The sequence below is a fragment of the Nilaparvata lugens genome, chromosome 6 (assembly GCF_014356525.2).
Source record: "Nilaparvata lugens isolate BPH chromosome 6, ASM1435652v1, whole genome shotgun sequence".
In the NCBI taxonomy this organism is placed as follows: domain Eukaryota; kingdom Metazoa; phylum Arthropoda; class Insecta; order Hemiptera; family Delphacidae; genus Nilaparvata; species Nilaparvata lugens.
In genome coordinates, this window is record NC_052509.1 from 44,249,425 (window position 1) to 44,275,747 (window position 26,323).

General features: G+C 32.7%; 1 protein-coding gene across 1 annotated transcript in view; it reads left to right on the forward strand.

Annotated features, from left to right (window-relative positions):
- The window catches only part of LOC111045004 (protein NDRG3), a 75,781-nt gene that overhangs the window by 41,187 nt on the left and 8,271 nt on the right, over positions 1–26,323 (forward strand). Inside the window, 7 exon segments of the mRNA XM_039430869.1 lie at positions 8,066–8,271; positions 11,656–11,675; positions 11,677–11,777; positions 13,682–13,823; positions 18,347–18,493; positions 22,713–22,991; positions 24,483–24,567. Coding sequence (XP_039286803.1) covers positions 8,066–8,271; positions 11,656–11,675; positions 11,677–11,777; positions 13,682–13,823; positions 18,347–18,493; positions 22,713–22,991; positions 24,483–24,567 — 980 coding nt within the window.

A 26,323-nucleotide genomic window follows, 5' to 3' on the forward strand; every position in this document is an offset into this window, starting at 1 on the left:
AATATTATATTCCCTACATCCTCCATGCAAGTCTGAAGCTATTTTATATCCAGTATTCTCTCTATTCACCCATATTACCGGTTTTTATTTTTCGAACTCATGATCAGTCTATAAAAATATTGTTTCGAACTTGAGAGTAGTTCAATAGTCCCCTGATACATGCATTGAATGTGCTCATAACTCCACACAACAATTATGATAACCGTATTTCTGGTTGTATGTGACCCACACGATTCCTCTGAAAGTAGTTTTCAGAAAGTGCCAATTTTCTGAAAAGCAAGTATGTAAGCTCTGATTAGGAGAGTACATTTTAATGCATCTGAGAGGTCTGATTACGTTTACAGTTATATCTGAAAGCAAGATAAAGTAGCCGCAAATAAACATGTAGGGTTTAAACGCATTCCTTGTAAGCAATTACTGGCGTAATGATGTTGACGTTTGCTTTTAAAACATAGAGGCATTTGGTTGACATATTCTTTTATAAGCTCAATGAACCGGTCAAGACTTGGTTTATCTCCAAAGTTCACAGACCTCTTTGGCTGGTTTTAATACGGTTTTTCCACTGATACAATAGTGGATGGATATTGCACTAATTTAGTGGTCTTCTACTTGGAAAAACTCCTTGTTTAATGTCAGCTTATCAAAAATATTTAGATATTGAATTTAGATATTGACCTTGAATTTAATTAACTTTGCTTTAATAATAATAATTTCTTGAATGCCAAAGATTTTCATCCAGACGATTTCATTCACAAACGCATATACATACTTTAATTAATACACATACAGAAGAGGTTGCTAATAATAAATTTAGTCCCTATTATGATACCCCTCTATAATCTCTATATAATCTTTGAAGGTAAGAGCAAGGCAGAAAGAAACCTTGCACAAGCTATCTTGTAATGATAAATGATGAATCTAGGCTAGATCTGAGAGTTTAAATTCAAAAATATCAATTTTTTGGTATAGTACATCATAATAATTATTGTGGCAGAGTGGAGGGTGAATCTTCTTATTCCTTTACCACAAATTGAATTTCTCCATTCAAAACAGTTTTATTCAATTTTATCTGAGCTTCTTGCTTGATCGAATTACTGAGCTTGATTTTCTACAGTTGTTGAGCATTCTAATGAATTTCTGAACACATAGAAAATCGTCCAACTGTATTCAATATAAGTTTTCTCTCGTTCACTTTTTTGTCATCTCTTCATTAGCGAACTGTGAACTGCTCTAAAAATATTTAAAGAGCTACCACCACTTTCTAAAATGTATTTAAAGGTGGTGGAAGGAGTTCATTACTGGATAATTCAAGAGAACTATCGCTAGGCGACCCCTATATTTCCACTACACATGCCAACGCAAATGCAATAATTCATTACCCAGGCCCATCCTGGTTGATTAACTTCATTATCGATATCGCCTTTCCCTTTGACAACAAATCGATTTTCTCATATCATTGCGTTCGAGAAGACAATGACTCTAGGCTTTTAACAACAGGCAAACTTCCTTCCCAAACGGTTTCCGTCCTGTGTCTTTTACAGTAGGTCTTCAGTTAGTCTTGTACAGGAAATATAATTCAAAACACATAATCGTAAAGAGGATGTCGTTTAATACTAGACAATAGTACTACACGTAGCTTTTATAGTATTTAAGCACGTGCCCTGAGTTGTAGTAAGTAGCCTACAGTACTTGACTAGCTATCTACTACGTGCAATACAAACACTCATTTTATTTGACGTATTTCCAACGCTCACGTCATTATTCTGCATCTTTCCCAATTGTACGTCAATAATAATAATAATTATATTATCACTGTAATCATAAAAGTACTGTTGTATTGATCTTCACTAAAAGTCGATGAATATGAAACGTTTCAATAAGAACTCACTATTTTAGATCCACCCATTTATTAATGAGAATTTGTTCGGTATAAAGTTATTGAGAAATAACTCAATAACAAATAATATTACCTCCAATTTGTGACTACTGTTGTTAATGAATTCATAAATTGCAGTATGTAGATCCAGAAGTTCAGTTCTAACTTCTGATTCTACTATAGAATCGGGTTTGTCAATCAAGTACTAGGAGAATAGAATCAGTCATGTTGCACTTCAATATAACTTTGTTTAATTAATTCTTGGTGATTAGAAGATAAGATTCTGTATAATAGTTAATATAGCCTCTATTTCATAATAAGCTTTATTTGTCTTTCACCTTGAAAATTGATTGAGAATTTTTTTAAAATTAAAATCCTTGAGGAGATGTATTTTCACATTTCCCATTCGTTTTATCAAATTTATTGTAAATTATGTATTATTTTCACATATACAATTCACAATATTGCTACTTCACATAAGAAAATCTGCTGTACAGTCTTATAAAAATCATGATGTAAGCCAGTTGATTATGATACTTCAACAGTACACATTTATATTGATTTTAAAAGATCATTTCTATCGTGGTAACCTCTACTTCTACTCTGATACTATCATACTTTTGTGATTGTTGAAACTCCACTACATTTGTGACTCTGAGAGGGGTTCGCATGCATCTGACATGTGCAGAAATTAATTAATCACATAATCACAGCTCTCAGAAATAGTTCGAAGAACTCTAGAATAAATTGCGTTTCACTTGAGCTGGTGTTCTTCGCTGGAAAGAATGTAGCAGACAGTTTGTAAATGATTCAACTTTGCTCTCTCCCTGGCAGTGAACCAAAGAAATTTTCTCATTACAAGGAAATCCAATAGTAGCTAGACTTGAGAAAAACGTTTCCGTTCCTCAATTTCGTTCCTTACAAGAGTTTTCTTCTTTTTCGCTTGTCGCTGAATGCGAATCGATGAATGATCGCCCTGATAAAGCAAATTATTAACCTTCTGGAAATGAGACTCTTCCTAATAAATGTTTTCGTGATAAATGGAGTGAAAAAGTGCATCTTTCATCATGTTGCTATAACGTCTGTATTCTTTGTGTATTAATTTCTGTTTCTTCAAGTGAATAGATCGTTATTGATACGTAGATTCAGCTTTGAATTTAATCGTTCTACCTTATAAGCGTTCTTTTAAGAAAAAATCTTTCAAAAAAATGTTCCGAATAATGGTTATTTTTAAAATTGCTAATCTCGTAATCCATCACCAACTGGAATGCCGATTTTCACTTTGAATTAACTATGTTCTTGAAAGAACAATAACTGTGAGTCGATTTTATCAAGTATAAAATTGTAATCATTATTGAACCTATTCCAAACGATTTGATGCAACAATGCAACTCAATGAATGAATCAGAATGTACACATTCTATATTCACTGATCATTACTCTAAAAAGGGGATCTTTTTGCAATATAAGTCCTACTCATACATACAATCAATGATTGCTAGAATACATTTTCAATCAATCTCTGAAAATTAACTGGCTACTGAATGATTGTGATATTTTCTCAACATCCTTCGCAGCCATATTTAGTGACTCAATCTAGTTTATTTCTGTTGTGGATACATTATTCTTTACTACTTCAATGGTATCACCAACTGATATTTGGAAAACTGAAATAACCTCTCTCAAAGTCGCTTCAATTTGGTACTCACTGTACCCTCCCGTACTACTTTTATTCCATAGTTCCGTGACTATTGCAAGTTGCCCTGCATAACGTATCTGAATCACGCAAACTATTCTGCTGCAGTTCGTAGCATCTGTGTTTCCAGATTTGTGTTCAATTATAAGCATTTTCATGCTACTTGAATATGAAGTAATGTGGAACCTGATATTGTTTGGATAACTATGCACGCATGCTGACGAATTAATGTTTGAAAAATGTCCTTACAAATAGATCAATATAACAGACTATGATATCGTATAAAAGTCTCCATGGTAATATTTTTTAAGTGTACTTTTCCATCTGCAATGACTGAAGATGTTGCTAAGTCAAAAATTCACATAGACATTTCTAAGATTCAAATCCAATTAAATTTATTTGCCATAAAATTTCAAATCGAAGTAGACAGAATGTAACTAATGATTTAGATATTGAAACTGTAGTCTAAACAGGCTAAACTTATTTATTTGCATTTCTCTCTGATAGCAACTTTACAAATAGATTGAACAATCAAATAGATCGATGCAAATGTGCAGTTTTGATTGACATGCCAATAAAAATTGACAGGCTCTCGGAAGTATTTGCGCATTGTTGTTTGGTTGGTGTCCCTGAAAATTGGTCGTGTCTAGACGGCTTGGTGCTAGGGCTGACATTTTGTGGGGTGAGTTACTGAGGAGACGCCCTTATTGATTTCACAAAATAGGACCTTCAAACCTTTCTCAAGACCTTTTTACCATTTCATTTACATTCTAAATCCTAAAATTATGAAATTATTCTCGATTCTCTAACTGCAAAGAAGTCTATGATAAGAAAATTAAAGCCTGCATCTTGTACATAATTGTGACATTTCTGAGTCACTGTTTCAACTGTCTGCTAATTTTGAGTTACATTATACAGTTTTTCGTAGGTAATACTGTACTTGCATTGAAATTATTATCATTAAATTTCCTCATACAGGTATGCTAGAACAAAGTTACGACTCAACTTACGTAAAAACAAAAAATCCTGTAATTTGTCATCAAGTTTGATGGGGTCGACGTGTTCTAAACTGTTTATGATATTGAACTTCTTTATTGGCTGCTACTAAGATCTTGTCGATCTCAGATTTAAAAAAAACGTTTAGATTCATATTAATGAACGATTCCCAAAATCGAACTTGGTTGAGAACCTCTTTCTTCACTAACAATCAATAAGTATGATTCAAAGCCATTCTCAGATGAGTTCAATGATTTCAGTATTATCTTAAGGTGCGTACAGATTTACGCGACGCGAACATGAGCAATTCACTTTTAATCAGCTGATGCCAAGCTTTTTATATATATCTTATACCGTTTCTGTAAAAATACAGATATAGTCAGCTGATTAAAAGTTAATTGCTCATGTTCGCGGCGCGTATATCTGTACGCACCTTAATAAATACGGTCCTCAGTGATTTTATTCACATGCCAAATACGTGTGTTTATAAGTGTGTTTATCAAAAGCGACGATTATAGCCTACTTCTTCATAAATTTTTACCATTTCATTTACATTCTAAATCCTAAAATTATGAAATTATTCTCGATTCTCTAACTGCAAAGAAGTCTATGATAAGAAAATTAAAGCCTGCATCTTGTACATAATTGTGACATTTCTGAGTCACTGTTTCAACTGTCTGCTAATTTTGAGTTACATTATACAGTTTTTCGTAGGTAATACTGTACTTGCATTGAAATTATTATCATTAAATTTCCTCATACAGGTATGCTAGAACAAAGTTACGACTCAACTTACGTAAAAACAAAAAATCCTGTAATTTGTCATCAAGTTTGATGGGGTCGACGTGTTCTAAACTGTTTATGATATTGAACTTCTTTATTGGCTCCTACTAAGATCTTGTCGATCTCAGATTTAAAAAAAACGTTTAGATTCATATTTATGAACGATTCCCAAAATCGAACTTGGTTGAGAACCTCTTTCTTCACTAACAATCAATAAGTATGATTCAAAGTCATTCTCAGATGAGTTCAATGATTTCAGTATTATCTTAAGGTGCGTACAGATTTACGCGACGCGAACATGAGCAATTCACTTTTAATCAGCTGATGCCAAGCTTTTTATATATATCTTATACCGTTTCTGTAAAAATACAGATATAGTCAGCTGATTAAAAGTTAATTGCTCATGTTCGCGGCGCGTATATCTGTACGCACCTTAATAAATACGGTCCTCAGTGATTTTATTCACATGCCAAATAAGTGTGTTGATAAGTGTGTTTATCAAAAGCGACGATTATAGCCTACTTCTCCATAAATTTTCACCATCTCTTTCTGTACCTGAAATAATTTCAATTAAAACTTAAGAAGTCAATTAAGGATGTGCAAAGGCTAAAAATAAACTTTCTACTGGTGATATTTTTTAAAAGTTTTTCGATTTGTATATCATGAAAGGTTTCTCGGGAAAACATTTTTCCCCGATCATTACTTTTTGAAATAGAAGCGCCTAAAGTTTAAATTTTTTGAAACAGAACATGTCAAGTTCGGTAAGAGATAAATCCATGAGATTTAGAGGATGGATTCTTACTGTTATTATTGATCTAGTAAAACAAAAGTTTTCTGAAAATATTGATTTTTGAGAAAGTTATTCAATTTACCAAAAATGACCAGAAATAACTCAACTAATTTAATTAATTTTAAGTTAATTTTGCTCATTTTTAGTAAATCGAATAACTTTCTCAAAAATCAATATTTTCAGAAAACTTTTTTTTTATTAAATCAACAATAACAGTAACAATCTATCCTCTAAATCTCATGGATTTATCTCTTACCGAACTTGAAATATTCTGTCCCAAAAAACTTTAGGCGCTCATATCTCAAAAAGTAATGTTCGGAAAAAAATGTTTTCCTCAGAAACCTTTCTCATTTTGTAGCTGCATGATATACAAATCGAAAAACTTTGAAAAATAGAAAGTTTATTTCTAGCCTTTGCACAGCCTTAATATAAAACAATTATTGACATTTCAGAAAACATTACAGAATTGGATTAAGAGTTGATGATAATTACCGTAAGGAACAAAATTGACCAGTTTGCAGCCACTGAAATTACTGTATTAATAATGTTCTTTAGTACCGGCACTAGAAATTTAAAAACAAAAAAAATTAAAATTACTATAAAGAAGTTTCAGCAATGTTGCTGTTACAGTGTTATTTATTATGAAGAAACAAGTAATATAGTTAAGGTTTTAAACTCTAGCAGCATCTATATTCAGTAAACAACTTTGCGTGCGTCTTCTATCACTGTAATTAACATTATAGCCGTAATGAATGAGTGCTTCCAAGTCCCGTTCTGTACCTACTGAAATATCTCTTAAAATTGGAGAGCTTTTACCTGGTCAATGGAGCTTTTACTCTGTTTACTGCTGTTGTAATTGTTGTTTTACATAGTCCAGTTATCTAGAAAATTTTCCGCTATATTTTCGATGTGAATAGTTCCTATGATCTTTGTCAAGTCATTTTGTTAGTTGTTGAGATTTTCTTGAGAACTTCTCATGGAAAGGGTATTGTTACCAATGTATCCAGAATCCTAATCTCAATTCAATTTACTATGTAAAAATACTATATTAGCAATGCTATAAATTATACTATAAATACTATAGCAGTGTTCTTCTACTGATATTTTTCCTTTTTCACCTTTTTTTAGGTTCATCTTTTCGATTCAATGTAAAAACTCACTCAAAAAATTATATTCAGTGCTTTAAATGTATTACATTTTTAATTGAATTTACGATGCTCTAAAACATAAATTTCTCAAGATAATGTTAATACTCTGTGTAATGATTACAACAATCCACAATAGATTCTTATTATATCCCTAATTATTAGAGTGTTCCGCTAAAGGTTACAACTAGAAATGAAGAGTCTACAATAACTATTATGATTGAGAATTTTATTTAAAAAAAATAATAATATTTACTTTTTAATTATGAGTTCATATAAGTCAATCCTGTGGATATGGACATAATGACCTATATAACATGTGAATATTTTATTGTACTTGAAAGTTATTTGAAGTAGAATAATATTGTTTTAAATAGTGCTTTCATGGAAGTTTTCTATTATTTTATCTTGATACGAAAATGTACACATTGATTTTGTTTTGCTAACCTATTTAAGAGACAGTTGTGGCTTTTTACTTGTTGCCTCTAAAGAGTTTGTAAATAAATAATTAAATAAACATGCTTTATTCACCTGAATATTTGGTTGATATAGTCACTTTGGACTAGAAATTAAGTGTAAATGATGTTTCACATCAAGTTAACATAACTTAGGAACTGTTTATTCCAAATAGAGTCTTTTTAAACAGCTTAGGGCAAATGCCGGTTGCATCAACCCTCATTCTATTCTCATTATCTATTATAAATAAATAAATATGGTTCCTTGTCCACTTATATTTTCAGATGAATTTCATGTTTGAATGTACATTGTTTTGGTTACAGCACGATGCCTTCAGACAGTATGGATGACATTGAACTGAAGAACATTGAGCTGCAGTACCCGAGCACCAGGTCGATCAGCAGGAGCAGGGATGACCCGAGCATAGAGGAGGTGCGAGTGGAGACCGACCGTGGGAGTGTACTTGTCGCCATACAGGGCAACCGATCCAAACCTCCCATACTCACCTACCACGATCTAGGTCTTAATTGTAAGTAGGCCAACTCACAAACTCCAACTCTAAAATATTATAGATGAGATAAGAAAGACATGGTTCAATAAGTGGAGACTGGAAAGAAGAGAGGTCATAGAATACTTAGATGGAAAGGATTGGAAACTTTTGGTGGGGTATGTGAGGGCAGCTCTGAGGTATAGAAATCAAATAATAGAAGAGCTCAATTATTAATGTTATAAATTTTTCCCCTCTAATCGTTTGTCATTATCTCTGTGATAAATGGATTGTTTTATAAATATGAATCTTTGGTCTTGTATACTACTACCGAGCATCCATCACATATAACAGTAATATTAATTAGATAAAAACGGGTGTATTTTTTTCTCTATCCTCATATGAATCAGGTGAGAGTTCAATATTTGATATTTAAAATCTATTCTTTCAAAGACTGTATGTTTTGTTATGAATCGCAAACTAAGCCAATTTTATATTTATTTCTTATTACTAGTAGTTCTGTGAACAGTAGACCTCGCGCTCAGTAAGTTACATTGACCTGTTGTTATGTTTTCTCAAAAATTAATAAATAATAGACGTGTCGTCCCGGAATGTGAGTGTGAGCGCTGTTATCAGGTCTGGCTGCAACTGTCTACAACGTTGATGGAAAAATACATTTTCAAGATGTTTGATGTTCTTGAACTGGTAGTATTATAGTCCACTAGACAGCTGATTTATGATGAATTCTATAGTATGATTTTTACTCCAATATTGGGGTATGAAGGAGGTCCCTTTTTCCTTTTATATTATCCTTCAAATGCAAAATTTCCAAAAACCTTGTATATAGATACGTCGACGCGCAATTTAAAAAGGAACATACCTGTAAAATTTCATGAAAATCTATCACCGCGTTTCGCCGTAAATGCGCAACATAATAAACATTCAAACATTAAGAGAAATGCCAAACCGTCGACTTGAATCTAAGACCTCACTTCGCTCGGTCAATTACTTTATTATATAATTTATGAAAGCTTTTTCTTTGCCTCAAGAGTTAGATATTATAATTATCAGGCCCGGCTCAACTTCGGTTGACGGCAAAATGCCATGCCTGATGAACTGTTTACTTCTGATTTACTGTTTATTTTTTCAATCTGTTTATTTGTTTTCTAGATTGAGAACTGTTTGAATTGTTTTGTTGAATAAAGTTCATTTCTATTCTATTATAAGTAGTCAAACTCACATCTATTCCAATTCATGAACCGGTCTAGACGCCCAAGTGTAAAAGCTACAAAAGGAAAATGGAAGTTAGGAAATTTGTAAAATATATTGCAGATTTGGAAATCAAAATTCAAGCATCTGGAGCGGCCTTAATCTATAAAAACTTCTAGATGTGTTATGTATCACTTCATTTCATTCTTGATTATATTTTATTGTAGTTCGGTTAGACTATACTAATTGATTCCTGCAGTTAGCAAAAATATGCTAAGGGCTCTTTAGACTAGAAATGACAACTAAAAATATAAGTGACTATTCCGTGAAGCATATTAAAAAAACATAACTTGAAACAGGAAAAATGAAAAAATCAAAGTACCCCTTTTCACATTTCATTTTTCACAACATGTTTCTACTTTAATTTTGAAGTGAGTAATTTTACAAAAATACGAGTAGCCCTTACCAAGAAAGTGAATATTGAAACAGGAACTATTCAACGATTTGGGGTGATGATGTGAGGATCAATTTGTTAGTGTACCGTACTATTGTTATACATGATGATGATGTATCAATTTGAAACACTGAAGTTTGAACATTCAAATACATGCTTTCTCCATGAGGGATATTCGAGGATTTGAACGATTGATCGTAAAATGACTTTATGATAGTTTTTGTAATTATGTTATTACAAAATTAATTTAATTCTTGTGGGCTTCTTTAGTATTAAACAATGTACCCTTAAATCATATTACACTACTATAGTGAGGTCCACGTTATAATGGCAGTGTACGATTGACAATACTGTTGCTGTCCTTTTCTATCATACAACAAAACAGATAGTGCTATCTCTCTCTAGCTTTGCAATGTTGTCCGTTTGCCAGAATATTTTATTTTCACTTTTAACAGTGACTGTACAAAAGTAAACAAACAATATTCTCAGCCGCCATTTTTGTTCTTCATTCTATCAAAATACTTTAGTACACAAGTCCTATAATTGACTTAAAATGTATTTTTGAAACAATGAAGTAATTTTTATACATTACCGTATGAGAAAACCAAATTAAAATACCTGAAATGACTTTTAAAAAGTTGATAACTAACCATCCTATAACATCCATGCTTCAGTTAGCCTACACTTATAGGTTAGATCTACTCATACCGGTATAAATAATATTGAAAGGTTATTTCAGAACTATGTATTTCTATTGAAATTACTTATTTTAAATAAAATTTATATTTCTCTGTTATTTTTAAAAGAAATTGGAATAGAATACCTACCAAATAACTTAATTTCTGTTGTTTTGTAATTCAGATTGGTGTATCAATTTGTTTTAAATTAGCCGCCATTTCAGGTTTGTATAAAAATCAGTTATGGAAGCAAATTTTTGAATCAAATTATGAAAAAATATATTTTCTTGATTAATTTGACATTAAATTGATTATTTCATTAAGGAAATGATTATTATTATTATTAGATCAAATTTAATGGGATGAATTGAGTAACAGCTGAGTACACTCAGTGGCAAAATGGAGAGACTTAGCAACGCTTTTCTCCTATCTTTCTTCACTGCCATTATAACGTGGAGCTCACTATAGTAATTAGTGTACTTGGCCCCTTCTGCATCTGGTTATTTTGCTCACTATAATAATCACGCTTCCCTGGTCCTCACCATAGGTTAATTGACACATAACCCCTTCTTCCACACTGATAACTAGAAATTTTCAAAAATATTACATAGCACTTCATGCTTTGATCCCTTTAATTATTATAACCAGGAACCTAACTCCTATAGTAGAACTCACACCCATTTACCATGTGATTGTCCAATCTCTAGCGTGTGGGATCTTCTCCCCTAGATCTAAATTTTTATGCAACTGTTCCCTGAGTCATAGTAGCATGATGAGCATAATGATCATAGAAATTAGAAATCGAATTACCCTTTTTTTAACCATTCACAACATATTAATAATCAATTTCACTCACTTGAAAATGGCATTAATATGTTGAAACATGTTGTGAATATAAGTTAAAAAAAATGGTACTTTGATTTTCAATTTCCAGATAAATAAGAGTAGCCTCACCAAAAATTTAATGATCAAAGAAGCTAAAAGTTAGCTTGAATATAAAATTTACTAAGATCTCATAGATTTACTATATTAATAGATATTTTCGTGAAAGTTATGTAATTGTTTTGATTTTGTTTCCTTTTGCAGATGTAGCCAGTTTTCAAGCGTTTTTTTAATTACAATGAAATGCGATCTCTACTAGAAAACTTCACCGTTTATCACGTTAATGCTCCTGGACAAGAAGAAGGTGCTTTGCCTCTACCTGATGAGTAAGTTATCAATATCACTAACTCTCTTCAATTCCCTATTTAAAAGTTGTACTTTATTATCAAGATTTTCATGTATACAAATGTTATCGGAGTAAGAAAATAGGATTGTAACTTCAGAAATTCTAAAAAATTAAGTTATACAGTATTATTTTTTGTTGAAATTGAAGTTTCTACTCTATTATTCTTCTTGAATTTCCAATTCTAATATTACTTACTTGCTCTTACTCCCAGAGCCATCTATACCCAAGCTAATACTTGGCTGCACCAGCAAAAAGCATCCAGGATCGATCAGAGCATCTCCTTGCTCCTTCTGTTGCTCCAAACCTCCTCATATCAGTCTTGACCTGTTTCCACCATCTCTAATTTTAGTTTTAGATTCTAGTTTGTTCCACTATATTGAAGACCTAATTGTTTTCAACTCCATTCACAATATATTTGAAAAACAAAACTGAATGATAATTGAATTAAGACCACCAATATCGAGTTTTGTCTTTTTAAGTGGTTAAAATTCATGTTTAACTTTGGTTCCAATCAAATTAATTGAAAATTCAATTCCATAAAACAATATGATATTTCAATTCAACAATACAAATGAAACGATCGGAATTAAAATCACAAAACTGATAATTATTGAAATAGTATTTGCTTTCAATTTTGGTGAATTATTAGTGAGAAAAATATTTGGTAATGTCGGTAATGGATGAAATTACGAATAATAAAGACTTAATCAGCCTAATGGATGGAAAGAAGTCAATTGGGGAAGAGTATTTTTCTATCAAATTTCCTTGTTAAAAGGGTTGGTGAGCGAGGTAAATTGGTAAGTGCTGTGCACTTAGCACAATTATGTTCAACATGATATCAGTCTCACAAGGGAGAAGTGCATACTGGAATTATTCATCTTTAACAGTTACAGTTTTACAGTATATAGTATAGCAGTATTTCACACTATAATAACTATTCCTAAAAATACTTCTTGATTTTGTAAATGTAACTAGTTAAGACGAAGCTTATGTTTATTATTAACTTTCTTCTTGCATGTTGAAACTCGTCAATGATAAGAATATTACGATCTTCACCTGTTGAATGATAAGAACAATGCGGATTCCAGCTGTCAGATACTGACAAATGCAGCTCAAATCGTTGTATCTACTGACAACTCGTTATAATATTGTAAGCAAATACTCATTCCTTGCAGCTGACTGGCAGTATATCTTATCTGGTTACAGCTAGTTAGAACTGGTTCTGTACCTTATAAGAGGTTTGTTTTTACGTGTTTTCACGTACGCAAGTGTATCGCCTTACCGCAAGTATATTATTGGCATGATTTGATGAGTTTTACTTGTCTCTTTGGGAAACTATTCATTAAAACGTAGAAAGACGTACTCCAGCTTTTGAAACAACGCTAAAAAGTGTCTTGGATTGAATGTAGAAAATGTGACTCATTCCTATCAATCAGAGTAATATGTCACATATCTTGACTTTCAATAAGGTTAAACTTTTTAATAGGTTGAATTTTGAAACATCAAATTCCCCAACAAAAATTAGAATTCAATCTAGTTCACTAGAAATCAATTTTTCAAAATTAGGAACTAGAACCGAACATAATATAATATTACATAATTATATTATAAATAGCACTCGACGAACTAATTATATTACGATTCACCTGACTACATTTTAGATTTAATCGTGCTTTTTCAGTATTCTCATATTAATGTAAAAATTTTATTATTCTGATTCTATATGAATTATTGGTGAACTTCGCAGATATCGTAATAACGCTCAAACAATAAGCATTTCTGTAGTCTAATACTTTTTGTATTACCGTAATGCAATAGGTTGTCATAATCTATAAATAGATATATTTTGTATTTATTCAATGCATTTTGTTTGTTGTTTTATAGCTACGAATACCCCACCATGGACGAGTTGGCGTCTCAGATAAACTTCGTTCTCAGCTACTTCAGCCTAAAATCTGTGATTGGCCTGGGAGTTGGCGCCGGCGGAAACATCTTAGCGAGATTCGCTCTAGCACATCCTGACAAGGTGCTCAACTCAAACCATCCTGTTCTAGTGATTTATGAATTTATTTCATTAAATCATTTTTGCAATTGTATAGTTGTCAAAGACTACATCAACATACAACGTTATATTAATCAAACAATATGTATTGAAATACTCAATATTACAAAATTTTGATTTGTTTGTTATTTTAATAATTCGATTGTATGGTAAAAGATGTTGTGGTATTCCTCCATGATTGAAAGAATAAGATGTTGATGCTGTCAATACCACTATATTTGTTCAAAATCAATGTAAACTACCAAACCAGGTTTCATGGCAACACCTGCCTTGTTCATCTAAAGTTCAGCTGAAGATGTGGCAGGCAAAGAAACCAGGTTCTGTAATTTAAATTGATTTTGAACAATATAATGCTATTGACAGCATCAACATCTTATTCTGTCAACATTTGTGATTTAATTGTTTTGCTTCAAGTAGAAATAATCGTGAAATATTTGATAATTCAAGAAAGCTATTGTAACAAATAATACACTTTGTAGTTGTATGTTGGAAGAGGAACAGAATATATCAATGCAAACACAACACTCTCTTAGTTGACATGATACAAAATAAACTGCAGCCTGTTTATAAATCTCTACAGTTAATGAATATAACTATTTGATCTTATGGCCCGAATACATACCATTCAAACATTTCATGGATTCATTCTAATAAGTCTATTGTCTATTTTTCACTACACTGGTACGTAGTAACTGGTAACTAACAATGAGATATGTTTAAGAATGTGTTTTCACCACACTGTGCAGTTGTTGAACTGTTTTGATTTTCTCTCAAATATTCAATGTTCTCAGATGTATAGAACTAGTTCTCAGCTCTTTTAAGGTATTAGCTCCAGTATACTTCGGAAATTCACATTAAAAAAACAGTACATTTCAAAGTTACTATTCACTTCTCCAACTTGATTCTTTCTTTCAATATCAGTGTGGAAAGTCGTGGAGTGAAATTATTTGGTTTTAGGATTAAGAAATAGAGACTCTACAGTCTTATAATCGTTTATCAAGCTGAGCAAATTTTTTTTTCAAAAATATTATCAAATTATTATATTCAATTTTAACAGCTATTATTCTTCTCAGAGATTCTCTTCTCTCTTCTTTAGCACTACAGCCCAATATGAGCTTTGGCCGCCTCCACTACAGCTCTCCACGCTTCTCGGTCCTCTGTTAATTGTCTCCATCCTCTATATCCCATTTTTTGGAGATCGTCTCTCACTTCATCTTCCCATCTTATTCTCGGCCTTCCTATCTTTCTTCTTGAATGTAGCCTCTCCTTGAATATTATTTTAGGCATTCTGTTTTCGTTCATTCTACAGATATGTCCAAACCATCTAAGCCGCTGTGCCTTTATAAATTTTACAATATTTCGGCCTTTCATCAATGCCTCGAGCTCTGAATTAGTTCTTCTCCTCCACTCCTCTCCTTCTTTAACTGGACCATAAATCTTTCTTAGGATTTTCCTTTCAAAAACGCCTAAATGGTTTTTGTCTTCTTTTGTTAACGTCCAAGATTCACAGCCGTACGTTACAACAGGTCGAATTAGGCTCTCATATATTTTAAGTTTCGTGTTTCTACATATGAGCCTGTTCTTCAAAAGTTTCATGTTACTGAAGTATGCTCTATTTCCAGCCAATACTCTTTGCTTTATGCTGTAACCCATCTTGTTCTCGTTATTTAGTTCAACCCCCAAGTAGCTGAAGTTCCTTACACCTTGAAAGATTTTATTTCCAATTCGGAAATTTTGAGGAACTCTTCTTGCTTGACTACTTGATATTTTCATATACCTCGTTTTTCTTTCATTCACTATCAAGCCAATCTTATTCGCCTCTCTTTCTAGCAACAAATACGTTTCCTGTTGGACATCTTTCCTTCTTGAAATTATTGCTACATCGTCCGCAAATGCACATACCTGATACATTCGGTGGAAAATATTTCCCCTGTCTAATCCTTCAATAGCTCTATGTAATGCAATATTGAATAGGATTGCAGATAGTCCATCGCCTTGTTTGACACCTGTGTTAAATTCAAAAGTGCTGCTCCTTCTATTACCAATTTTGACCATTGCTGCAGTCCTACTCATTGTCATTTTTGCTAGATTAATGAGCTTTTTTGGTAAGGCGTATTGCTCCAATGTTTTCCATAGCTCACTTCTCACTATGCTATCGAAGGCTTTCTTGAAGTCAATAAATAAAATATGTAAATCCAGGTCATGCTCATAAAACTTTTCTGCGATTTGCCGGATTGTAGAGATTTGATCTGCTGTTGCCCTTTCTGGCCGGAATCCGCATTGATATTCTCCAAGCACTTGTTCTGTGTAGGCCTTAATTCTATTGTTAAGAATACTTGATAAGACTTTATAAGCTACACTGAGAAGAGTTATTCCACGATAATTATTACAGTCCAGTTTATCGCCTTTTTTATAAATTTGACATATTATACCTATGTTCCAATCTTGAGGCATAGTTTCATCTCTCCATATCATACTTATCAGCTCATGTATTCTCTTGACTGTGTCATCACCATCATACTTTATCATTTCTGCCGATATATTATCTTGGCCACCTGCCTTTCCATTCTTTAGGTGCTTTACAGCCATTTCTGTTTCCTCTAATGTTGGCCCTGCAACAAACTCCGCTTCAATACTAAGTGGCTCCCCTGTTCCTTCATGTACATTCTCCTCATTGATATCTGTTACTGTTAACAGTTCTCTGAAATGCTCTGCCCATCTCTCCATGATATTATCCTCTCCATTCAAAACTCTCCCTCTTTTGTCCTTGCATGAAATAATTCTTGGTCTATATTCTTTATTTATTCTTTCCATCGCTCTATAGAACTTTTTCGCCTCAATCTGTTTATATAAGCTTTCAATTTCTTCTAACTGTTTGTTCAAAGCTTCTCTTTTCTTTGTCCTGCATGTTCTATTGGCAATTCTTCGTTTTTCCTTGTAATCTTCATAATTTCTTCTTGTTTCTCGTTGTATCATTCGAGATCTGGCTTCATTCTTCTCTCTAATTGCTTCCCTGCACTCATTATCGTACCATCCCTCATTCCTTTTCCATCTTTTCTGACCAATTGCTTCATTTGCTGCTTCCTTCAGGCCATTGGCTAGCTTTGTCCATACTTCTTCAACACCATCTGCTTCTGAAGAGCTCAAAGTTTTTGCCTGTATTAGTCTGAGGTATTCACTACGGACTCTTTCACTCTTCAGCTTTTCAACATCCCATCTTATAGGCACAACCTTTTGTTTACCCGCCAGCATTGACAGCCTCTGTCTCACTACTAGTTGTAGTACTACTTGTTCAAATTGTGAACCTTCACAATGAAATGGTCAGAGTCACAATTAGGTCCCCTACAGCTTCTTACATCAATGATTGATGATGCATTACGGGAGTCAACTATCACGTGATCAATCTGATTGATTGTTGTTGCATCTGGTGATTTCCAAGTTCCAAGATGAATACTCTTATGTGGGAATTGAGTGCTCCTAATTTGCATGTCATTTCTGATGGTAAACTGACCAAGAAGAAACCCATTCTCATTTGTTTTATCATGAAGAGTATACTTCCCTGCCACTTGTTGTAAGTAACTTTCCTTTCCAATCTGGGCATTGAAATCTCCCATAACGATTAATTGATCATATTTAGATATTTCAGCACATACTTCTTCCAATTGTTCATAGAATACTTCTTTTTCAGCAATATTTTTCTCGTTCGTGGGAGCATGGACTGAAAGAACAGAAACATTTCTGAATTTTCCCTTAAGGCGTACTCGACACATTCTCTCATTTAATGCTTCGAACTCCATTAGGGCTCCTCTCAATTTCTTAGCCACAATGAACCCTGTTCCGAACATCCCAGTTCGTTGCTCTGGACCACTATACAGGAGAGAGTAGTTGCTTTTATCAATTCTTCCTTGGCCTTTCCATCTCACCTCTTGCAATGCAACCAAATCAAACTTATATTTCAATATTTCTTCAGCAATTTCATTCATTTTTCCTGCTCTCAACATTGTCCTCACATTCCATGTTCCAAATACCAAATCATTACGTTTTTTTGCTTGCCGTTTTGTTTTTCCTGAAATCCGATCCGTCCGAGGCTGCTGTGTAGGTTTCGTAACAATGAGTTTTTACGGTGAAGAGCAGTTAACACTTCGCCCAACCCCCAACCTGGAGGACCAGGGATTTGTTTAGAGTTACCTTTTCCTAGACAACTTGCCTTCACCACGGCTTACGAGCGCTGTCTACCCTTGATTGTTTCGTTTCGGTTGACTTACTCCGTACCCTTCATGGGAGAAGTGTTATCCAGCCGCACCAACGTGGAGGCGCACATCTTCGGGTTGCTATAGATGGTAACTATGTTCTTAAAGGGTTTCTCTCCGAAGATGTCGAAACAGAGCGGCCAACTCTCTCAGAGATTCTACCCTCCAATAAAATACTTGTGTTTTGGATAAATCATTTCTTATTACAGATATTATTATAATTGTATTTTTTGTCAGGTTGAAGCGTTATGTCTGATAAACGTAGTATCGACGCAAGCTGGGTGGATAGAATGGGGCTACCAGAAGATCAACGCCAGGTACCTTAAATCAAAGGGAATGACTCAGGGTGTACTCGACTACCTAATGTGGCATCATTTTGGCAGGGTGAGTTTCAATCAAATATTAAATGTGTGCTTTTTAGTGTAGTTAATAAATTATTCAAAACTATATTCCTCTTTACTTTCTATCTTTTAAGGAATCTACAAAATTGTAATCTATTTTAGGAATTAAGTTATGACATAATGACAGTAATATGTTACACATTAGAGTTATCATAATATTTTTACGATATTTTGATTGCAAATTCCATGATTACGATCATCAATTTTCTTATGTAAGTAACTAATAAGATAAGATCAGTCCAATATGTTTCCCGCTGTTAACATAAAATAAGTATTCAACTATACAAAACGTTACAAAGTTATTTAGTATTCGAGCATTTAAAATTATCTTTCCAAAGAATTTAATCAATGATGTGATTGCGTTCATGTGTGATTCGATTATTATAAATTAGGTAAACTTTTTTCAACTTAATGCTCTCTTCGGGCTTTACGAACATAGAAATGTGCTTATTGCTCTGCTTATCTATCCAATAAGAACAAAACATGTTCATTTGATCACGCTAAGGGCTAGAATTTGTTAAATCATTGCAATGTCTAACAATCATGATGGCTGGGAACTAACCGTTTATTATAAGGTGTGATTGTAGTATTGTGTCGTCCGTTCATGAAAATTCTTTTCCTAAAGCTTCATATTTTCCAAGTAAACGGTCACTTAATACCAACGAAATTATTAAGACTATAATTTTCTGTGTTAAAAATGAAATCAATCAATATTTTATTTCGAACTAAGTTTTTTCGACGAAATCGCTATACTGTAACAAGCTATCCTGCTACCATCTACAGATAAGATAGTGCATTATTAGTTAAGGATGCTTTGCACAAAATGTGCCAACTATTTCTGTATTTCCACTGCTCTAAATCGGTCTCTATTAGGATAGGGTTTGCGTCAATACAATCACCTAATTCACTCTAGAATCTATTAGAAAGTCCTCAATATTATTATATTTTTTAAGATTACATTGAAATAAGCACGCTGTAAATAAATTTAGTAGTATTTCTCTATTGAATGTATATTTTACTATTCTTATCATTAATGGAACTTGATGGGCCATCAAGTTCGTACCATACCCTTTTTATTGGATTTTTGTGTTTATGTATAGATTTTCACAGGAACTTGTTTCGTTCTATTTTAGAAAGCATATAAATCACGCGCCTTTCCTGGATTCAAATACAGACTTCAGCCACATTATCGATTATTCTATAAGGTCAGCATTTTCAAAGCAAGGCGAAATTCATTTTGAGAGTTACAATCAATTGCTGCATTAGTTTGTGTTGTAAAATTTCCAAGTTTTTACAAATTTATTAATTATTCTTCCATTTTATATTTTCAAACTTGAAAATCTCCCTATCTTATAGATTTCAAATTAGTTGAATAGACTCCATTGTAAATTATTAATCACCACTTCAACATTATTTTGAAAATCAACTGTTCTTCAATTTTTCCTATAAATTATAATTTATTCTTGTTTATTCCCCTTGAATAATTTTTTCACTTGAAATGTTATTGGTGATTGTAACTGTGCAAAAGGAATTGATTTTGGTGATGGTTTAAATTCGGTGGTGGTTATTTGGAGATGCGAGGTTTGTTTTAAGGAATACGAAACATCTCACTTCGATTTAAAAATACAAATTCAGCTTTCTTTTTCACAAATATTCCATCTCAGAAGCTGTAAATTTAAGAAATCTGGCTGTCAATAGGGGTATTCACGATCTTGAGATAGCCAGTCAATAATAATAGAACTTCATGTCTTGAAGTCATTTTTATTCTATGGATATATCATACTCTACATTAAAAATTATTTACTTCAAATGCTAGGCTTACTCAAACACTAAATTCATAATTCTCAAGTAAAACTGACGATTCCTAAACTTTCACGAATATTTTATTACATAGTAGAAATAGAAGCTGTTTGAAGAAAATGAAAAAGAAAGTTTTTCATTTATTTAATTTTTTCAATCTGAAACAAATCATTTATCTCGTTTCAAACTATATTTCCATCGATATTATTCCTGTTATTTATCAATAAAGTAAAATTACAGGAGGGTTAATATCTTTCATAATTTGGTTTTGTTATTCTCTTCTATTGTTAGCGAGTGTGAATCAAATACCAGTTATAAGAGTGTCTCACCCTATAACACATGTAAAGGAGCTTTTGATGTTTGTATTGTATATTGAAGAACACAGCTTGCTTTTCGCACCATACCACAGTATTCACTTGCTTAAGCAAATTGGAATGGGATATTTAACGATATTATCCTCGAGGCTGCGAATTATAAGCAAATATTTCATGGCAGCTGTGTTGAATATCTCGCTGTTTTTTAATTGAAATGTTCGTTAAATGTAACCTACATAATATCAATCTGCTGTGAATCTTCGGTAAAATGATAATGTATACTCAATCCTAATTTGGGAAAATCTACAGAAGAAATAGTTTTCCTCAGAAAGCAAGTGGTTTATCTCCAACTTGTGTGATTATTTGTGAATTAATAAAAATATGGTAAACGTTCACTCTTTGAAAAATTACATTTTTTCTTCATTTGCCATCTTCCATAACTACCGTAATAATGATGTGCGATTTCCTGGACATAGAAGACTGAATCTACATAGGAATAACGAAGTCTTGATATAGAAAATCAAATATTATAGAATGTTTTCACTTGTTGAGATAGGCTACTCTCATAACTAATAAAATAATGTATGGTTGATTAGGGTACAGATGACTGCAACTAAGATTTAGTGCAAATGTACCACATTGAATGAAAAAGACTAAGAAATTGTCAAAAAACCACTGATTTATTGATAATTAGAAAGACCGGAGATCAATTAGAGATTGTCAATTAGAGATTGACAATGGTGTAATAACCGAAACCGGTCTTTCTAATTATCAATAAATCAGTGGTTTTTTGACAATTTCTTAGTCTTTTTCATTCAATATGAATAATTACCACAATATCAACTTCTCAACTACACAAAAAGCAAATGTACCACATTTATGTTGAAACAAATATAATTTATTCTATTTTGAAGATTAGGCTGCAACGTGAATTACACTGCGAAATTTGAAAATTACACACATAATTTTTATATACAAATTTTGAAGCATATCACTCCCTGGAAAATTGTAGCTACAGATTTTGCAGAATATTGCAAGTACAATCTAATGCAAGTGTAAGTGTACAACATTGAGACACTAAAGAAACCTTTAAAATGAAAATACTGTAAAACTATTTTTATATTACAGAAACGACTTGCATTTCACAATCAATTTTGAAAAATTACTCACCCTATTGGCATTACAATGAGGAATCCTTGTTACCGCTTGCAAAATATCATCTATAAGCCCGGTTTCTAAAATGTAAACACTTATAAAATGTACTGAAATATTGAATATGTATATTTAATTCAGATCTTATAAGTGTCTTTCTTTTATTGAATTTACTCTTTATTAGAATTTACTCAGGAAATTCTTCTGATTTAATCAGTTACCAACTGCTTAAATCTAATATAAAATTTAATCTATAAATTCAAATTTGATAAGTGTCCTAGAAACCAGGCCATAGATTCTCATCAACAAATCCTTTTTCTCCATCTCAATAAACAATTCTATTTATACAATTACTATTAGAAAGTTACAGTAAACTAAAAATATGACTAATTTCATTTTTCGATTCTTTTGAAATATTAAAATAATGTTCTAAGACCAGTAAAAACAATACAGAACTCACTATTGAAAATCATACTGAGAAAGAATGGAATGCACCCAACTATATAGGTTTTTCTAGAATTCTCATTTTTACCAATACGACATTTATATTTGAAGCATATTATAAGAAGTTTTTACTTTTCCAATTCATAAATAGAACAGACTGTGTATTGACAAGACGGGAGGAGTCACGTCTGGTTACTGTGCCCTGTTCATCAACAAACTACGGCCGCTCAGCGTAGCTTCCTCTACTTAGCACCATATTTTTTTAATAATATTCCCAGTAATGTAAGATATGTATTTGCCCAAAAGAATTTTGGTTTGTACTTGAAAAAATATTGGGTTGATTCACATGGCTGGGATATGGTGGAGCGATTCTGGAGTTCTATAGAATAAAAGAATATAACATTAATTGATTATTGCAGTGTATAGATTATTGGTATAATTTGTAATTTATGAGGAATAAATAAATGAAAAGAAATTAATGACGATGTTTAGGGCACAGAGGACCGCAACTACGACCTGGTGCAGGTGTACCGCAACTATTTCGAGCGCTGTATCCAGCCGGGCAACCTGGCCATGTTCATAGACAGCTACATCCGACGCACTGACCTCAATATGACGCGGCAGCCTGACGCATCAGCCGGCGTCAAGAAGGACAGCAACACTACCCTGGCAATGCCTGTCATCAACATCACTGGCGCTCTCAGTCCCCACGTCGACGACACCGTCACACTCAACAGTCGACTCGACCCCACCAACTCATCCTGGATGAAGGTGACCATCCATCTATTCTATTTTAGAGCAAACAATTGGCTTATACACGTACGGCTTAGGAAATTCACGAATGACGCATCATCACGTCTGAACAACTGGATTGATCAACTTGAAATTTCCCATGAAGATTCTTAATTTACCGAGAATGGTTATAGGCCTATTTTAAATTCTTCAAGATTTCATGACGTCAAGTTTTCAAGAAGACCTTTGCGGAGCACGGGTTACCTGCTAGTCTCGAATAAATGTATTGGCGAGACGGCTAGGCAATTGTCTCATCGACAGAAAGAATTGCTAATCTTCAATCGAATGACTTTGAGGTTTGCCTGACACGGACTTTCTTATTATTACTAGACAGCGTTACTCATATTCATAGAGGATATTTTGTGAATTTTGAAACTTTTAAGAAGATAAATAATAGAAGATTCATTAAAAATTATTATACAGTTAGGAGATATATGTTAAATGGCCGGTGCTTCTATTTTAATTAGTGCCCTATCCCATTGTTTTTCTTTTGTTTGTCGTGTGTTTTTGGTAAACTGTCTTTTCAAAATTTTACACTTTCAAAAGTGAATATCTAAAAAACTAAAGAAAATATCATAAAACTCCACTGGACAAAACTTGTAGAAAATGTATCTAGCCTTATATCTGTTTAGTTAGTCATGTCGCTGAAAAGCATTGTTCCCAAGATAGACCTAAATGCGTGTACGACAGAAATGAAAAATCAACTTTTAAACCACCCTCATCCCTCAAGCACAAGGGTAGGGTTGAGGTCTCTTATATGTCTACCTTCTAACTAGTCCAAACAAAGCTGCCAAGTCAAATATTGTGTTCCAAACATTCCCTCCAAATTTCCCTGTCAATTGATCTATTGTTGTTAAACTTTTTACACTCAACACTATAACTGCTGCAACAATCGTAGGGAGATGCGTAAAATAAGGAAATAATACATGAAATTGAAGAGAATATGATGCTCTATGAGCTCATGATTAGCACGGTTTTTTCAATTAATTGTTAATAAGTTATAAGGCCAAGAATATTGAAAAATCGGTGCCAGAAGGGTTTTTCTTCAAAATGTGACACCTTTGAGAGCTCATGTATAGAAAACTATGAGAAATGTGGAAACATAGGTTACATATAAAATTGTTGGCTAATTTGTAAGCTTTCATTTTGTATCCAAAAAAATTTCCGAAAGACGCATATTGTTCGAGATATATGTAAAAAACAAAATATGCTACTTTCATTTCAAACCACCCCCACCACATTAGCACAGGGGGTGGGGGTGAGGACTTTTGATATATCTATCCCCTAACTATTTTTAGAAGATCTGACAAAAATTGTGTTCCAAACTTTTCCCTCTATACCTTTTTTTGAGAATTCGTTGCCTGGGCTACTTTCGAATATATAATGTTCAAATACTGATGTAAAATTCATACAGGATAACAATTCATCCATACAACTTTGAATTGAGACAATTTTATCATTTTTTGACAGATCTCAGACTGTGGAATGGTATTGGAAGAGCAGCCCAACAAAGTCAGCGAAGCCCTACGACTATTCCTCCAGGGTCTTGGATATGGTAAGAAATAAAATCATCGATTTATATCATAGATAGCGCCTCTTAAACGAGGCTATGACAACATAATCTTCATTTGTAACACAATATTATTTAAATAACCCGGAATGGTACTAATTATGACTAATCCAAATAATGGAGTTAATTTTTGTAGAAGGCCTATCGTATATATCTGCTGGACTCTGCTCAGCGGATGCTAAAACATATTTGTGATTTACAAAGATAATATTGTACTATTGATAATAATTATTTGCTAATGCTTATGAATTTATTGAGTATTGACATAACGGTGTAAATTGTTACCAAATATTATAATAAATTAGTGTAAGTATTCACTTACAAAAGTGTTATACGTATAAAGGTAAATAATTATCACAATAACTAATTAGGACACTTTTAAGTCTTCGGTAATAATTCTTAATCTCTTGAAAAGATTTTGTATCATTATTATGCAGTTCCTCTGGAAATTATTTTCAGGTCTCCTAAAATTGTCATCGAAAATATTAATTGTGATTTATTACAGTGTTTGAACATCAAACAAGCCGTTTTATCTAATCATATCAGATCTTACTGCCATAATCATCCAATTCATTTATTCAATAAAAAGGTGCTTGCTCAAAGTTACTAAATTTCATTAATAGATTTTAATCTCTAAGGCCCGGTTTCTGGGACACTTATTAAATGTAATGGATCATTAAACCTTTTTATTCAATAGTTCATTAGATTCAATAAGTTTCTTATAAACTGGACCTAGGGCTCCAAAATCACAATCAACTCCTCAATATCAGACCACCGACAATATAAATAGATAATATTGTAGCATGTAGCTGAATATTTGTTATTTTCCTAAATGACACACAATAGTTGGGATTTGGAAAATTTCCCTATAACTTCCTGCTCTAGAGGAATTGCATTAGAGTTTAGTTCATGTTCATTTTCTTCATTTCTAGAAAAAAATTGATATTTAGCTACTTGACACACGTATATGTAATAAATAGTTATATGTTTCACAGGTTAAAATATTCAGTATTGTGTAATGTACTTTGTTGTCTGTTGTGTAAGGTATCTATTGTAAAGTGTTGGTATCTGATTGTTTGTGTGGTCTTAGGATATAATATTGAACCGTTTTCGAAAATGAATAATCAGTTTATGAATGTCGATAATGGTTATCGTATCTAGCTTGTGGCTTGTGTGTGATTAATGGACCAATGGACTCAAAGCTTAACAAATGATTAGCTATTTTGACACTTGTGGAATTGTGGCATAATTTGTATGACTAACGTTCTTCTTCATTCAATTTACTATCTCTGTGACATTTTATAAACTGTATTGTCGGGTTTTCAAGTGTGTGCTTTCAATCTTTCCTATCAAACTATTTTTATCATTCTATTACTAACTCTTGTACTGTACCTATAAATTTCTGGAAGAGACCATCATATAGGCCTACAGCTTACGACATTTTAGAAATAAACTTTGCTGTTCTATAGTTTTCTGTCCTTCATTACTTTAATTTTGGTTCCGACTAAAACTATTTCTCTTCCATCTTTTCTGCTTTTTTAACAAAAACTGAAACTCATTTTGTGGAAGTGATGAATGTATCTCTTCTAGACCGAATTTGTTTATCAATTTATTTTTAATGCGTTTGTTCTCATACAAAATGCGTATGTGTCTTAGATTTGATGTGAAATTATTCTGAAATCATCACTTGAAAGTGAATAACCTCGTTCACTCATAGTTCGCTTATGCGTTAATTAATTGA